Genomic DNA, 17,693 nt, shown 5'->3' with positions numbered 1-17,693 from the left:
TCAATGGTATTGTCATGTTTTTTAATTAATTTTTTATTTATATACGACAGTAGAATGCATTTCAATTCTTGATAGAGCACAATTTTTCATATCTCTGATTGTATACAAAGTAAATCACACCAACTCGTGTCTTGATATGTGCACTTTGGATAATAATGATCATCACATTCCACCATCATTAAATTCAAAGGTCTTATCAATGCAATAAAACAAGAAAAGAAATGGTAAAAAAATGAGGCATTTTTGTTTGTTTAGGTGATGCCATTAATACACAGAAATTGAATGATTTTTAAATTTTTAAAAAATCTACAAAAAACATCTAGACAATGAATTTCACGACACAGGGCCTATCTGAATAAAACCTTCAAATCTATACGTAAAAGAACATAACACAAATATAACAAACAAAATTCTAATATGATAAATGTATTTTGTATGGAAGATAATGTAAAGCAAATTATAACAAAAGGAAAATTAAAGTTAACTAATTTCTGCTTATAATTAAAAAGGACATGATGGGGTCTTGAATAAAACAATTTTAAAAGCCATGTGGAAAAATGAATGAAGCCAGGCACATTCCTGTAATCCCAGTGGCTGGGGAGGCTGAGGCAGGAAAATTGTGAATTCAAAGCCAGCCTCAGCAAAAGCAAGACACTCAGCAACTCAGTGAAACCTTGTTCTTAAACAAAATACAAAATAGGGCTGGGGATGTGGCTCAGTGGTAAAGTTCCCATGAATACCATCCCTGGTACCCGCTCTCTATGAATGAGAATAACGACAGAAAAATATAAACAGGGAAAGAAATCAATTGCTGCAGCAAAAATCAAAACACTAAAAGTAAAATAAAAATTAAACTTAAAAAATGTTAAATATACCGAAAAAGATGTAGTATAGCATAAAGAAACAGATTCCAGTAGTCAAACTACTTTAATATTAAGCAGAAGTGGACAGCTTAGCCAGTATAAAAAACGATAGATTATTTTTGGAGTGAACAACCTATGGCCCACAAACTAAAATGTGCCCTTCAACTGTTTTTGAAGTTTTACTGGGACAGTCATGCTTATCATTAGCAAACTATGGATGCTTTCGTGCCACAGGGTCACACAGTTGCAAAAGAGACCATCTGGTCCACAAAACTGAAAATGTTTACTCTCTGCTCCTCTAAAGAAAAAGTCTGCTAACTCTTGTTTAGATAACAATCAGTTGTTATTTGGATGAAAATAAAGCTAGAAAGAACCCTATCTCATATATTATGTTCTGGAAAGGGATCTTCTTTTTTTTTTAATATTTATTTTTTAGTTGTACACAATACCTTTATTTTGTTTATTTATTTTTATGTGGTGCTGAGGATCGAACCCAGGGCCTTGTGTTAGGTGAGCGCTCTACCGCTAAGTCATAACCCCAGCCCAAAAGGGATCTTCTTAAGAGAAAAAAATCCATATACCACTAAGAAAAAGGGCATATTTGGCAAAAGGATTTTAAAACTTAACATAAAAACAAATCCAAACAGCTAACAAGGGTTACGAACATTTATAAATTCATTCAGTGTGAGAAACTAACTGAAGAAAAAAGTCATTGATGCTCTATTGAGGGAGAGGTAAGAGGAGAAGCACACCCCATATTTTTGTTGGAAATTTAACTTCATTATGTATTTGGAAAATAATATAGCAAACTTATTATATGTAAAAGTCTTCACTTTATGGGCTGGGGATACAGTTTGGTTAGTAGAGTGTTTTCCTCGCCTGCATAAGGCCCTGGATTCAATCTCCAGCACCACAAAAATAAATAAATAAATACATAAATAAAAGTCTCTACCTTACAACGCTGAAACCATTCTTGAGTGTTAATTTCCTATGTGAAAGAAAACATAATGCTATTTACTAAAGCCCTGTTTATAGCGGTAAAAACTGGAAATAAAGAGAAAACTCATCAGTAAAAATATGGAACACATTACAGTACATCCAAATAGTGAATGTTTTAGTCATTGAAAGAACAAATTAGACAGTATAGCTCAATATGCTCCCTCCCATCCAAAAAGCAGCAACAAAAATGTCTTGAAAAGATGTTGTTCTTAAGAAGATTTACAATAACAAGCACATTAAAAAGTTCACACCTTCATCAGGGATTATAGCCCACATCTACCAAGGTTAAAATGGCCACTCCTTAAAAACACACCCACACACACAGAAAATAACAAATAAAAATTAAAAAAACCACCATATGATCCAAAAACTCTGCCTATATGCAAATACCCAAAAGAAGTGCCCAGATATTGGTCAAACTTTTTTTTTTTTTTTTAATGTTTCTTTGGAAGAAGACAAGCATTTAAATTGGTGAACCTTCATGGCCGAGTTTGTGGCCCAGAGGTAAAGAACTTCTCTAGCAAGTGCAAGGCCTTGGATTCGATCCAAATACGACAAAAATTGCATTAAATTTTAAAAATGGGTGCATTTTCACTACAGCAGATTATAATCTCCAATGTGAGTATGTTATCAATTGAAGGCTTTAATAAAACAAAGACCATCTCCTGGAGGCAAGAAGGAATGCAAGTAGCAGGCAGCCTTGGAACTCAATTGTATCTCTAAACTGAATCTCCCCAGTCTGCTAACTTATCCCTGATTGATCAAATGCTGGACTCACCAAGTCTCCACAATCATGTGAGGTAATTCCTTAAAAATCTCTCTCTCCCTCTCTGTGCACATGTGTAAAGATAATACATACATATTGTTGATTCTGTTTTTCTCAAGAACAGGAAACGTCCATGCTCACAGTTATTTACAAGAGTCAAAAGGTAGAGGCAACTCAGGTAGATGAACGCACAAACAAAATTTTTTATATTCATACAACAGATTATTGAACCTTAAGAAAAGGAAATTCTAGTAATTAAGGTGTGATTCAGTGGAAGAGCACTTGTCCAGCATGCACAGGTCCTGAGTTCAATTCCCAGCACTGAAAACAAGGAAGGGAGGAAAGAAGAAAATTCTAATGAGCCTACAGGAACCTAGAAAACATTATGTCAAATGAAATAAGCAAGTCAAAAAAAAAAGTAATGTAAGATTCCCCTTACATGAAGTACTTGATGTAGTAAAATTTATAGAAAAAACCAGAATGGGACAATAGGTAAATGCTAAAAGAGTATCAAGTTTGCCTGGTATGGTGGCATACAACTGTAATCCCAGCTACTTGGGAGGCCAAAGCAGGGTGATTACAAATTCAAGGACGGCGTGGATGACTTAGAAACATACTGCCTCAAAAAAAGGAAAAAGGGGTAGAGATGTAACTCAGTGGTAGGATGTCTGTCTAGCTTTCACAGAGTTCCTAGGACCAATCCTGAGGACTAGGGCAGGGTGAAGTGGGACTGTAGATTTTTATGTTACCAGATTAAAATTTTTTTTCTTATGGAAAAAATTTAAATTATTTTTAAACCAAGTAATATATAATTATATGTAGAACAGAGAATATTAGTATTATATTCTCCTAAACATATTTAAAATCTCTGTACAAAGTATATTACAAATTATACAATGTGTTTTTTTGAAATAATCAAAAACTAAAACTGAAAGCATCAATATTTGGTTTACTAAGTAACTAATATGAACCTCCTATTGGTCTTTGGCTTTTCTGTTAGATGTTATTGCAAGGTATTAATCAAAATGTAAAATAACAGAAGATTAGAGTTATAATTTCTCACTACCACTGCTATAATATTGGAGGAGGAATCCTAAAGACATGGCCATAATTTGCCACACATTTCTACTGTTCTCACATTTCAATATTAATAAATTAATATTTCTGGGGGAAAAAAAACAGAGCCTAAAATTTGACTTCTTCTTCAGTTTAGGAAGTGCCCAGTTAATCCCTGACATACTAGTTTCCATTTTTAGAAATATACTTTTTCCCCTCTGAAATTGCTAAATATTTAGAATCTTAAATATATCTTAGCACATCACAATAGAAAGTAAATAGATTCGTAAAAGTAAAAATAGCCAGTAAACCTGATCAAATTAAAATATTAATGGCGGTTTAATGACAAATGAACATAAAATAGTAAATGATAAAGAACAGAGAGCTCTGATGATTATGAAAGAGAACAAATCTAAACTCAAAATTCCACTTTTTGTACTATTACATAACTGATGAAGAACTTCTTCTAAGGATAAGTGGGAACCATCTAATCATGTAAGAGGAAACAAACACCGTTAATCAGCTTTGTGTTTTTTTTTAAAACTGAAAATAACATTGTTAGGTGGATCCTAAGAAGAGTCCCTAAATTTGTGTATAACCTCAAAAACAACATGGAGAAGAGAGGAGATGGCATAATGATCTTTGTTGAATAAGTATGAATGGATATTCAAATTATTAAAATTTATCTTAAGATTTTTCCATTCCTTCCAGAAAACATGGTAATATGGTCTAATCTGTACCTTTGCAGCCTCTTTCCCCACAACTCCTGATGCTCAAGAGGTCCTCTGTCTCAAAGTCCCCTTTGCCTACAATGTTCTTCTCCAGACTTTCTGCCTACCCTAAGAAACATAAGGTTTCCTCAAATCAGCCTCCTCTGTCTTCCCAAATTCCCCCAGGAGCATTAGAATTTTATTACACTACGTATCTATTCACAGAAATCACAGTTGCAGTTTATATCTGTATACTGAAGTTGATTAGTTTCTTTCAACCTCTCAGGAATGATATATATAATATTAACCACCACTTGACTTCCCTGTGTATTGCACAGGGCATGGAAATACAAATATTTGTGAATAAATAAACTCATAAGGCAAATCAGAGAAAACTTTTTACTCAAAATATATTGCCAGGATAACATTTATGAATCTGTTCCTTCTTAAAAAAACTGAAACAATAGGTTAAGTTCATTCTATAAAAGAAATACCAATATCTAAGGAATTTATGGTCATTTTACAAATCTTTCTGACAGATACTCTCATTAATCACCATCTATTTAAATGTGCTATCATAAATAACATATTGGTTACATTTCTGTAACACTTCCTGCCATTAACCTCATTTCTAGAATACTGGCTAATACTAAAGCACCTGGATTTCAGGAACACAAACCTGAAACTCACATACCAAACCAAACTGTTATGTAAATGACAGAAACATGGTCTGCAACATCTCTAGATAGTTTCTAGAGGAATTTAACTTTTACCACTATAATTCTGTCACTTGGTTATAATCATTTTGAGCCTATAAATAAACATTTTCCAGATGAAAAATAAGTAGTTCTACATAATCTTTACAAAAGCCAATCTTTAAAGAACACTGCCAAAGTTCTAGTTTCCTATCAATGTAAGGTGAACTTTACTTTTTGTCATAATATATAAAGGAAAATTATGATAAGCTAGACATGGTGGAGATCACCTTTAACCCCAGCTATTTGGAGGCTAAAGTAGTAAAACTGCAAGTTTGAGGCCAGTCTCAACAATTAGCGAGGACTTGACTTAAAAAAAAAATTAAAAGGGCTGAGTAAGTAGCTCAGTAGAAGAGCAACCCTGGATTGAATCCTTAGTACAACAACAACAACAAAAAGTTCACAAATCAGAACTAAGTTTAGATTCTTTCATTTGTGTGATAATGAGCAAGAGATATAAAGGTCGCTGACCTTCCATTTCCTCATTTTTTAGAAATGAGATAATGATTCCTACCTCCTAAGACAGATTTGAGACTTCAACATGATAAAATGGGCCTCTCTCAAGCATGCTCAGGGTCCCTTGCTCACTCCTTGCTGTACAGGAATTCTATTAGGATTCTGCAGAGTAAAATAAGTATTTTAGTGAAAATTATTCCCTTCATTTGTATATTAATAACATGGATTTTCAGGGTTTCTTTACATCTTCTTTACTAACTAAAGATCTCAAAGACTACAGTAGTAAATATTAAATAAAAGATAATAATCGAAATACCATATAAATAAAAAGCTAGACTCAAAAACAAAATATCGCAAACATATAAACTAATCAAAGGTTAGCAACAGAAATCTAATGTTAACTAGAGATCATATAATCAAAAAGAAAGAAAGAAAACAGGACTTCATCTCTCTTTGGTCAGAACATGCATGGATATTTAAAAACATAAAACAGGGCCGAGAGTGGTGGCACACGCCTGTAATCCCAGTGGCAGGAGGACTGCAAATTCAAACCACCCTTGGCAAATTAGAGAGATCCTGTTTCAAAATAAAAATTTAAAAAGGGCTGAATATGTTCAGTGGTTAAGTGCCTCTGGGTTCAATTCCTGGTACCCAAAAACCAAAATAAAATAAAATGTAAAATAGGGAAATGAAGAAAGTCAGGATATGATAAATTAGTAAAAACTAGAAGACTTAAATTGTTATATTCATGTTACACAACACACTTGGGTATAAAGCCAAAAGGAAACTTATGTAGGTCACTTAAAAACTTCAGTCTCTTTCTTTTAAGGACAAAATGCCCAACTGTCTTGACACAGGAAAGATCAGGCAAGAAGCACTGATCCCCTTCTGGCAGCCAGGTTTTGTAAGGCAAATTTTGAGAATTCTCTACCTTCCCACTTAACTAATTATGGAATTTTTATAAAAACCATTTTTTGCTATATATACACATTTTCTTTTTCCTCCTAACCCCATTCTCCACTTCTTTCTGCATTATAATAAAAAAGAGTAAGAGTTACGAACTGACAATTTTCCACCAGAATACAATGATATACCAAAAAGGAAGACCTCTCTTCTGTATATCTGCACTATTATTCTGACAATAATAATCCCTACATTAAGCATTAATATAATATACTATCCCTATAGGAACTCAAAGTAATTACATAAAGAAAATACAGTATCATTAAATGTAAACACCAGAATTGAACAATATACTTCTAAGTGCTGGGAAGTACAAATCTGAAAACAATTTTGGAATTCTTCTTTTGAAAATGTCTTTAAAGTCATTTAAAGTTACATATTTTGTTCAACTAAATTCCATAAATAAAATACTTTGTTAGGCTGTGGAAATGCCTTAAGGTAAGTTAATATGGAGATTATGATAGAATAAAATGAAAAGAAGATCAACAATAAATGATTTACCAAGTTAAAAATTCACATGCTGGGTACTTTACTAGATGCTGGACCCAAACTAGGAACATAGCAACCCTGACTTCAAGAAAAGTATCAACCCCTTGGAAATTATACCTGCAGCATTGAATAAAAAGGTACTTTATTCCTTCAGTATTCTGAGGCTTTATTTGCTAATTTTTAATCAGGTGATTGGTCTTCCTCTTTGAATATAGTTATGTGATGACTTAACTAGAGCAGACTCTCTGTTCTTAAATGATTTCCCATGATAGCAGGTAATTTGCTTTCTAGAAAATCATTAACTCAATAATTTATTTATATATTTTTTGGTGGTGCTGGGGATCACACCTATGACCTCACATGTTAGGCAAACATTCAACCACTGAGTTGCAACCCCAGGCCCTCAACAAGTATTTAGTATTTGCTATATTATATCCCAAGCACACTGAATTTTTAAGTGCTATACAAAATATTATAGTTCTTTACCTCCTATATATTTGCTGTAATGAAGACCTGCAAAGCTACTTACTGTCTATTTTGTTGTACAATTCCAAGAATTCACCATATAAAATGAATGCAATCCTTTCATTTGTAATAGTTATATTCTATAAAAAGTGACTTAAAACACTGAATTAGCAAATACTGAACTACTGGACCTAAGAGAAATAATGTTACGTTTCTGAGAGCTTTTGTTACGACATATTCATCACCTAATATATAATCTTGCTTTAAGTACATTTCTGTTTAAAAACTACACCACGGGTTTGGGGTTGTGGCTCAGTGGTAGAGCGCTTGCCTGGCACACTGGGTTTGAACCTCAGCACCACAGAAAAATAAAATAAAGATATTGTGTCCATCTATAACAATAACAACAAAATATTAAAAAACAAAAACAAAAACTACACTGTGCATTCTATACAGCAGAAAAATCACCACCACCACCAAAAAAAAAAAAAAACCCCTCCCATACCCCCAAAAGGAACAGGAAAAAAAATGAACTGAACAGACTATGAAAAGGACTCTTGTTTATACTATGAAAGGTGAACAAGAAGACAAAGTGTTGCTTTGTTTAACGTCAGCTTGGAACATGCACATCAGGCAAATCATATTTTTAACTCCACTGCACATCTTGTAAAATTGCAAAGTGTTTCAAGTACTGACTTAGGGGTCACTGATAAATTTTAGCAAGTAGGTAATTCTGTAAATATAAAAACTTTGAATAATGAGTAGTAACTGCACACAAGTCAATCTCTAATATAATTGCCACCAAAAGTCAGAGCTGAAAAACAAACTTTCAGATACTACACAAAAGATTTTTGGACCAGGACTGCTTCAAGAAGTAAGATGTCTGAGGCTTTCACAACTTAGTATTTTTCAAAATGTTACTTCTTACCTGATATATTCTAAAAGGGATATAACGAAATCCATTTTCTTCTGCAGGATACTCCATAAGTTTCCGATTGATGGCCCAAAATTGGTCAAATCTGTCTGAAATTATATAAATTGTGTTATTAAAATGAACATTCTAATGGAATATCTCACATGAAGACATGAATATCTCCTAGAAATTTCAAGAAACTATAATTAACTAATCTTATCTTTCCATAATTAAACATAAAGATATAAAGTTAAATTTTCTACATCATTTTTCCTCTTCCTATTTACATTTTTTCTTATAAGAAAAACCTTTAACAGATATGTGACTATTTGTGTTATGATGGCCAGGTATGGAAAGATAATTTGACTCTCCTGATCTCACTCCATCTGTTCAACTATAAACGGACAAGCTTAAGTAAACTAAACGTTAGCCAGAATGTGCATACAGAAACAAAGCCAAACACTGAACTTGGTGCTAGGCATACTGGTACACACTTACAAATCCCAATTATTCAGCAGGCTGAGGCAGGATGATTCCAAGTTCAAGGCCAGCTTGGGTAACTTAGTGAGACTCTGTCTCAAAGGAAAAAAAGGTCTGGGGATGTAGCTTAGTAGTAAAACATCTCTGGGTTCAATCTCCAGTACAGAAAAAATTAAAAATAACTGTACTTGTGAAATGTCTATTGTATAGCATAATCTCATACTGATTAATCTTTTTTATTATTTAGGTTCATTAAAACATTTCTGAGACATAATGTGCATGCCATACTGTTTACCCTCTAATGTTTAGAATTCAGTGATTTCTCAATAGAGTTCAGAATATTTTATATAAGTGGATCACACAATATGTGGTCTTTTCATTTTTTTTCCATGCAACATATTGTTCATTTTTCCTATAGCATATATCAGAACCTCATTTGTTTTTGTGCCCCAAAACCATTCCATCACATGGAGTTACAAGATTTTATCAATCACCTGAAGAATATCTGAGTTTTTTTGAACATTTGGGTATTAGAAATATTATTATTAAGAACATTAATGTACCAGATATGGTGGACTGGCTTGGTAGGCTAAGGCAGGAGGATCGTGAGATGGGAAAACAAAACACAACAAAAAATGTTCCCGTACAATTTTTGTGTGAGCATGCATTTCCAGTTCTTTGGGATATTTACCTTGGAATGAAAGTGCTACATCTTATGGAAGTTCTGTTTAACTGCTATGTTTTGAGGAACTGCCAACCTGTTTTCCATAATGACTGAACCACTCTACATTCCCCCAAGTAATGAATGAGGGTTCCAATTTATCCACATTCCTGCCAACACTGTAATTTCTGTTATTTCATACTCTGTCATCAAAGTGAGTATAAAATAGTATCTCACTATGGGTTTGAATTGTACTTTCCTAACAACAAATAATGCTAAGCATCTTGTCATGTGTTTATTGACCAGTAGTATATTCTTCTTTAGAAAAATATCTATTAAATCCTTTACTCCATTTTAAATTGTGTTCTTTTGCTATTAAGTTCTAAGCAATCTTCATATATTCTGGATACAAGCCCCTCATCCAACATGTAACTACAAACTTTTCTCTGATTCTGTATACTATTTCTTAAGCAATTCCTTTTTAGAATCCTTACAATAAAATGTTTTCCATAGTCAGAAATTTTTATCATGGCCAAATCTCTGTAAAGCAGGTAAAGAAGTCAAGAATTTTAGGCCAACTCACTGTTTGAGTCCTTACTCTACTGCTAGACTTGTCTCCAATTAATCTACAAGCAATCTTAATTGCTTAAGCTTTCATAACTATATAAAAGTAAAATTGTTTCTTCTTGTACCCAGAACATAAGTGCTAGAAGACTATGACTGGCTTTTAGGCCTTCCCTGGTCTCATCTTCAACTCTAACCTGGGGAACTACTCATGACATATTAGAAATTGTAGGTTAGGGATTTTGAATCCAGTTAATCAAGGACAGTTTCACAAATGATGAAGATGCTTAATAAGGAACAAGGCCAGAATGTGGATCTTCTGATTCAAATACCACCCCAGTTGCAAAACTATACCTTAAAGCTAAGAGCAGCACCTTTAACACGGTCATTTTATAAAGGAAGAAATTATATTTTAATGTTTAAAACATGTTTTGTTTTACCATCAAGAATCAAGGCAAGAGGCTAGGGTTCGTACTTGTGAGGTACTGGGTATAATCTTCAGCATCACATTAAAAAAATAAAGATATTGTATCTATGTTTTAAAAAATCTTAAAAAAAAGAATCAAGGCAAGAATGTGACAACTAAATGATTCTTCATGCATACTTGAAAAATTTCACTCAGTGTACTGTCATTTAATCTCTAGCACCTTGCATGGTAAAGGCAGAGCATAAGCTCTTGAATCAAAGAATGAATATAGTAAAACACTACCAATATAATATTTCATTTTAAAAAATGGAATTCTCTAATCCTAGCCCTGCAACCAAATATCAAGGTTATTAGAAACAAAATCCACTTAAAATTCCACCTTAATTCACATAAGATATTTTTTACAAGGTGTTAGTTTCTAATGCCTCTTCTAAAAATGTTTCATAATTAAGATTCCTTCTCTATTAAAACTGAGCCTGTTTAAAAAAAAACACTAGCAAACCCTCATTAAAACAGATATTAAAACTGCTTCTAAAAGAGAGAACAACACAGGCTACAGTAAGTTTTCAACCAAGGAAAATGCTGACTTCTAAAGGATTTTCTTAACATTTGGAGACCTTTTTGCTGTGGAGCTCAGTGTGGTGGGTGCACGCCTATAAACTTAGCAGCTTGGGAGGCTAACGCAGGAGGATTGCAGATTTGAAACCAGCCTCAGCAACTTAGCAAGGCTCTAAGCAACATAGGGAGACTCTGTCTCAAAATTTGAGGAAAAAAAATTTTTTTTAAAGATTGGGGAGATGTCAGTAGCTAAACATCCTTGGGTTCAATCCTTGGTACCAAAAAGCAAAACAAAACACAATGTGAACTATATACAGGCCGGAGGAGATGTACGTGTGATTAGCATTTAGGGATAGAGCCAGAGATGCTGCTAAACCTACCATAATACACAGGACAGCCTCCCAATACAATTTCCTGACCCCAGATGTCAATAGTGCTAAAAGAAGAAAAACAATCACAAACAATAAAAGATGCAGAAAAGTAATTAGTCAAAAGAGGTTGCAAATATGTACTGCAAGAAAGTACAAAAACTGGGGAAAGGACGAATGGAAACTTGACTATGACAGTTACAAATTTAATAATCTTCAGTTTCAAATTCTCATTTCAACATATACAGTCCCACATGGACACAAATATTTTGAGATTCTCTACAGAAACAACTACTTGAAGGTTTCTCAGCAATGAGTGTTCAAAGGAGATTATAGGGCAAAAGGCAGTTCTGTAGTTTCCAACTACTGCATAGTGGATCAGTGGTACTGAGATAAGAACATCAAGTGAAGGCTGCCTCACACACATGTCCAGATGTGCAGTCTTCTCAAGGACCTGAAGTATAGGCCCTGCCTAGCAATAATCTTCCCTCTCAACACAAAATTCAACCCTCTCAAGACTTCCTGCCTGCAGAGGCATACAGGTGGCTCAAAGGGTTGCTCCCCCTCTACATGCTATATTACCCAGCTGCCTATGAACTACCTCTGACCATAGTACAATGGTACCCTTTAATTTGGTAGGTTGAATTATACCTTTCCCCACTGAGATCTGAATCCCAGCCTTAAGGAAGGGGCCTATTGAAGTTTGTCCTTTCTCTACCAGTCCTAGGTACCATATATACTTTCCCATGTCTTAAAGTCACTCTTTTATCAGGGTTTAATCATTCTTTACAAAACTTACCCTGTTCAACCCAATGTGTAGTTTCTATCTCCTGATTGGACCCAGACAGACAACTATGTTTCAAAAGAAGAAAGACATGATAAAGGATCCGTACTTGTATCAGTTTTTAATCTTCTTATAAAAGGTTATAATCCCATATAAAAATTTTAGGCATTTTCTAAGCAATATGAAAAGCACACTAAGAATAAATTAACTTTTATTACTTGTTTATTATCAAGTAAGATACAGATAGCAGTTAAAGAAAATTAGTTCTAAAATTGTGTATATAACCAATTGCCTTTCAAACTGGACTTCATAATATCAGTATCTACTTTAATCAATAAAGTTTAAGAACAAAAATTTTACTATTTTCCTAAATATTAATGAATTAAGAATATACTGAACTGCTTTCAAGCAATAGTTTAAATATTGAAACTATACTATTCATTATTATAATTAAGTCATAAAATTAGTCATTTGTTTCTTCAGCCATTAAGAACATACAGTACTTATACCATAATGATCTTTGGCTATTCATTTTTTAACCACATACAACTATGCATGTATTAAATATGCACATCAATTTCAACAACTTCCAAATTTATTTAGTTCTCCTGCAAAACACAATTAAAAAAAACTAGGTAGGAACAGATATAAACTAGCATTTGTTTAGATTACTCATATAATAGGAGAAAGAAGAACAAATACACTTTATCAGACTTACTAGCAATATAACTGATAGTTTTCTTTTTGAAATTCAAGAATGCTATTAATGCAAGGATTATAAAATTGAAGGACTGTTCTGTACAAATATTACCTCTAAGCCAGGCCCAGTGGCACATGCCTGTAATCCAAGTGGCTTGGGAGGCTAAGGCAGGAGGATTACAAGTTTGAGGCTAACCTCAGCAACTTAGTGAGACCCTCAGCAACTTAGTGAGATGCTGTTTCAAAGTAAAACATAAAAAGGACTGGGGATGTGGCTCCATGGTAAAGTGCCTGTGTGTTAAATCCCCAGGAATACCCCCCCACACACACACCAAAAACATTGCCATCTGTTTTTTAAAAGGATTAAAAATAGAATTCCTCAAAAATCCTAGTGGCCATGAACTGTTCCTCATTTTCTACTGCATTAAGCTTTTATATTGATCTTGGAAAAAAAAATTTAATACAGAAAAAATAACCAGGATCAGTGATAGAGTGCTTGTCTAGCATGCATGTGACCTGATTTGTCCCCAGCACCATAAAAACAAAAGCAAACAAACAAACAAAAAAGAATTTCAGATTATCTCAAGGTACATTAGACTTTTATTCTCTGTTCCTTACATGGGAAAAAAAAAAAACTTTGAAGGATTCTTCTACTTAAGCTTTATGGGAAGAAAGAACTTCAGGCAAAATTATTTTCAACACTCATGTGCCAAAATGTGCTTGAAATCCCCATGGAAGACAAGGAGTGCACATTGGCAGACTTCAGGAATTATTACAAAATCTTAGTTCAGTTTGTGGGCAACTCATAGGAAAAGGATGAGATGACTCCTATATACATACACATTGTATTCACTTACTAGTCTTGAGTATTTATAATGCCAAAGACAACAGTTACAGCACCCCAAATAAATGTCACTATGTCAGGATATAAAAGACTGACTCTAAGCTGTTCTTTGAGAAGAAAACCAAATAGTTTAAAAATCACTAGGAAGGGAATCCACTCCTCATAAGATTTTGCATCTACCACCTGGATTATTCAAATCAACAATACAAGTTGTTGTGTAATATATGTAGTGCTTTAACCAGAAGTTTTCAAGATATGTATCAGAAAACATATCCAAATATAGACTTATTTGAATTAATTTCTTCACATGCAATATGTTAAAAATCTTTGTAAGGCAAAATAGCAGAAGAGAAAAGGGAATAAATAGTAATTACTGGTAGGCTGTCAAAAACAGATGTTAAATAAGTGAGGTATATCTTCAAGCTCATTTGTCTTCTGAGTCAAGTCAAATTAAGAGAATTACATCTAACCAGGCAGCTGAGGTGAACTAGGGACAAGGAGCATTCTCTTTCTCTTGGCACATCCATCAGTACTTAGATGCTGCTCAACAGAACTACACCCACACATTTATATATGAGCCAGAAAAGACTGGCACTACTGCACAGAGTTTAAAGTAACAGATATATCTGAGGAAAACTTCTAAGGCAAAGTAGCTCTGAAAAGTATTTAAGGCCCCTGAAAATTCATCAAGAGTTATTTCATGATACAATGCAACCCATTTCAAGAGCACTGGATTGGCAGATTGAGAAGTGCCAGTCTTGGAGGAGAATATCTTTAATCCTGTACATAAATACATCTTGGCAGTAGGATTGGACTCAGAGGAATTTGTGGTTAAGGGAATCAAAAGTGCAATGAAACACAGGTCTCAGGAAAATTTGACATAGGCTATTGATGCCTGAGGATAAACTGAGAGAAGACATTTATTCCTTTGTCCTGTAAAACAAGAGCTACAGTCCAGGGAAATGAGCATCAAGAACAGTAATTGATAATATTTAGAGTACAATTAATCTATACTCTAAATATTATCAATTTGCTACTGCTTTCATCTAAATATTGCTACTGCTTTCATCTAAATCACAATCCTCATTTCAACAACTGCAGCAGCTTCATAATTGGTCTTTTTGTTTCCATATGTCTCTTCGTCCCAGCATCTAAAGTGTTCTTTTTAAACAAACCAAATTATATCACTAATGAATAAATTTTTCAAACATTTCTCTAATGGGTCATAAAGAATAATATGTCATGATGGACTTGAAAATGTACTTATTTTAAGTACAAAAATCATTAAAAACAAAACAAAATGAAACAAAAATCACTGCATCCTCTTATTGCCTACAACTGGGACAGACAGATGCCTGCCCAATTCTGCACACAGGAAACAATAAATACTGTCAGAAATAAAATACTGACTCCTACTGGCCACTTCCTATCCCTTTGGAAGGATATTTATTGCTCATGCATTCCTCTGAGATCTCAAGACCCACCTTCCAACTTACTAAGATAGTATCTTGCTTACTTACTGAACTCCAAGTCACACTATTTTGTGTGTGGATGTGTGTGTGCACACGTGTATGTCCTAGAAAAATGCCAAGGTATTCTCATCTCACAGTTTTGCAAGTCTGGAATATCTTCTCTTCTCTTACATAGCTCCTTCCCTCTGATTATTTAAGTCTCAACACAAGTGTTGTCTCCTCAAATTATTTCATAATCCCAGTAAAAGTAGCCCCACTCTTCAATCATTCTCTATACCATTAGGCTATTTTCTTCTAAACACTTATCATTATGTGAAATTACCCTATTTCCATGCTTAATTACTTACTGTCTCACTACCATAGATAAGTTCTATGGGAGCAAGAATCTTGTCTTCTGTATCTTCAGCCCTAGAAAGTTTAAGGCACATAGTACATATTCAATGTTTTTTATTGATAAAATACCAAAATGAATGCATAATTTAGGCAAATGGAAACCGAAAGTGGGAATTTCAAATGTGCCATAGCTAACAACAACAACAACAAAAAAAAAAAAAAAACAAAACCTGTGGAACCACAGTACCTATGCCACAGCTTTGCCATTTACTATTTGTGTGAGCTACTGAATATGGTATTTTTGAAACTTCATACAATTTCTTTGTCTATAAAGGGAAAATACTAATAAAATATTCATAATTCTACTGAAAAAAATAAATGGGTTAATAGATACAAAGTGCTACATACTGTTTGCTATTATCATTATCTTTTAGGCTGCCTCAGATTCAACAAGGCACCACTGTGCATCCTAGATTATATAAGTAAAATGTGAACACCAATATGGAAAAATGGTCCTGTCCAAACCCTAAGATACCTAGTGTTCAGCCAGGCTTAGGGCCAGGAAATACCAAATTCTACATGAATGTTGCCTGCTGGAGTTATATTACAGTCACTGTGAGTCATTTTGGGGAGAACGGAGTTTTAATACAACCCAATTGCAACATTTTACAAGCCTTTATGTCTTGTTTTGCCTTTTCTCTAACTCTTTCAAATACCATAGTTTCGATCTTCTCACTCTGTGGATACAATTTAGTTGCATATACATTTTATCAACTGCAACTGCTTTATTTCCAGTTGAAATTCATAAAAGGTAGTGGGAATAGAAATGATGGTCCGAGAAAATCTAAGCCAACATCTTGGGAGGCCTCCAGTTGTGGCAAGCTAATCTGAGTTCCTCATCTACTATCCTTAAGACAAGATAATCACTCCACCCCAACCCATCCATTTCTTAAACACGTCTTACAATATTAGGGGAAGTTGAGGATGTATCTCAACAACAGAGTGCATGCTCAAGGCTCTGAGTTCAATCACTAGCATGATCTCCACCACCCCCCAAAAAAGTGCATGTGTTTGTGTGTGTGTGTGTGTGTGTGTTTATGAGTACAGAAGAGATTCATAGGACAGGGTGAAAGGTTTCTTTTTAATCTGAGAAGATGAGGGGTTCATTACTGTTATGCTTTATTACAGCATAACATAAATAAAATAAAAATTAGTTACCTATGAAAACTGTAAATGTTTAAAAACTATTGCTGAAAACAAATAAAATTAATCTTACTAAGGACTGAAAAAAGCAGAGTATAAATTTTAATTGATAACAGCCAATAAACTATAAGCGCAGATTACAACATCTTTAAATGTATTCCAAAGTCAACCCCAATAACTGGGTTTATTTTAAAGGCAGCTCAAAATACAATTAAAGAGTTTATTTCAAACTTGTATGAGTAGAAACTCAAAAATTTCACAATACAAAAGAAACTTATTCTGTTATTTCATTCACTAATGTTAAAATTTTAATCCAAAAGACAACATTTATTATAACTTGCTTGCCAAAATGAGATTTCATATATATATATATATGAAAACAGTAGGGCAGGACTAATTATTTACCTATATTCCTTTTTAAATCAATACTTAAAACAATATTCTGCTTTATAACTTTTCAAAGCTATTGTAAAGTAAGAAAATGTCCTTCCTCTTAGCCGAATCACCTTCTGATACAGAGTGCCACACACTGAGTAACTAATCAACTTCATTTTTACTTTACTCAAAAAAGCACACCAAAGTAATTATAAAAAGAAAAAAATCTATTATAATTTTTGGAAGAACTAAAAGTAAAAAGACATCCAATATCATGTTCACTGTCACCTTTCCAATGTTTATTATGGAAGATATTTTCTCATTGTTCAAATACAAATGTCCTATGCTTCTGGTGATAAAATGTGAATTACAAAGTACTACTGATAATTAACCACTGACAAATAACAAAAGTTTCAAACAAAGGTTCACCAGTGGTCACTGGAGATGCAGTACTCAATACAACATTTCTCAAACTTAGCTGCTCACCAGG

At 33.7% G+C, this 17,693-nt stretch overlaps 1 protein-coding gene across 5 annotated transcripts in view; it reads right to left on the bottom strand.

Moving 5' to 3' along the window:
- Positions 1 to 17,693, bottom strand: part of Atg5 (autophagy related 5) — a 125,674-nt gene that overhangs the window by 36,815 nt on the left and 71,166 nt on the right. For 4 of the 5 annotated variants that reach the window (XM_005330133.5, XM_013360722.4, XM_040283159.2 and 1 more), the window contains one exon: positions 8,451 to 8,545. In XM_005330133.5, coding sequence (XP_005330190.1) covers positions 8,451 to 8,545 — 95 coding nt within the window. The remainder of the gene's footprint in view (positions 1 to 8,450; positions 8,546 to 17,693) is intronic. The other variant, XM_078019549.1, reaches the window with a different exon arrangement.

The sequence above is a fragment of the Ictidomys tridecemlineatus genome, chromosome 8 (genome assembly GCF_052094955.1).
Source record: "Ictidomys tridecemlineatus isolate mIctTri1 chromosome 8, mIctTri1.hap1, whole genome shotgun sequence".
NCBI lineage: Eukaryota > Metazoa > Chordata > Mammalia > Rodentia > Sciuridae > Ictidomys > Ictidomys tridecemlineatus.
Note: the sequence above shows the minus strand (reverse complement) of the source record. Positions and strands in the feature narration are given on the sequence as shown.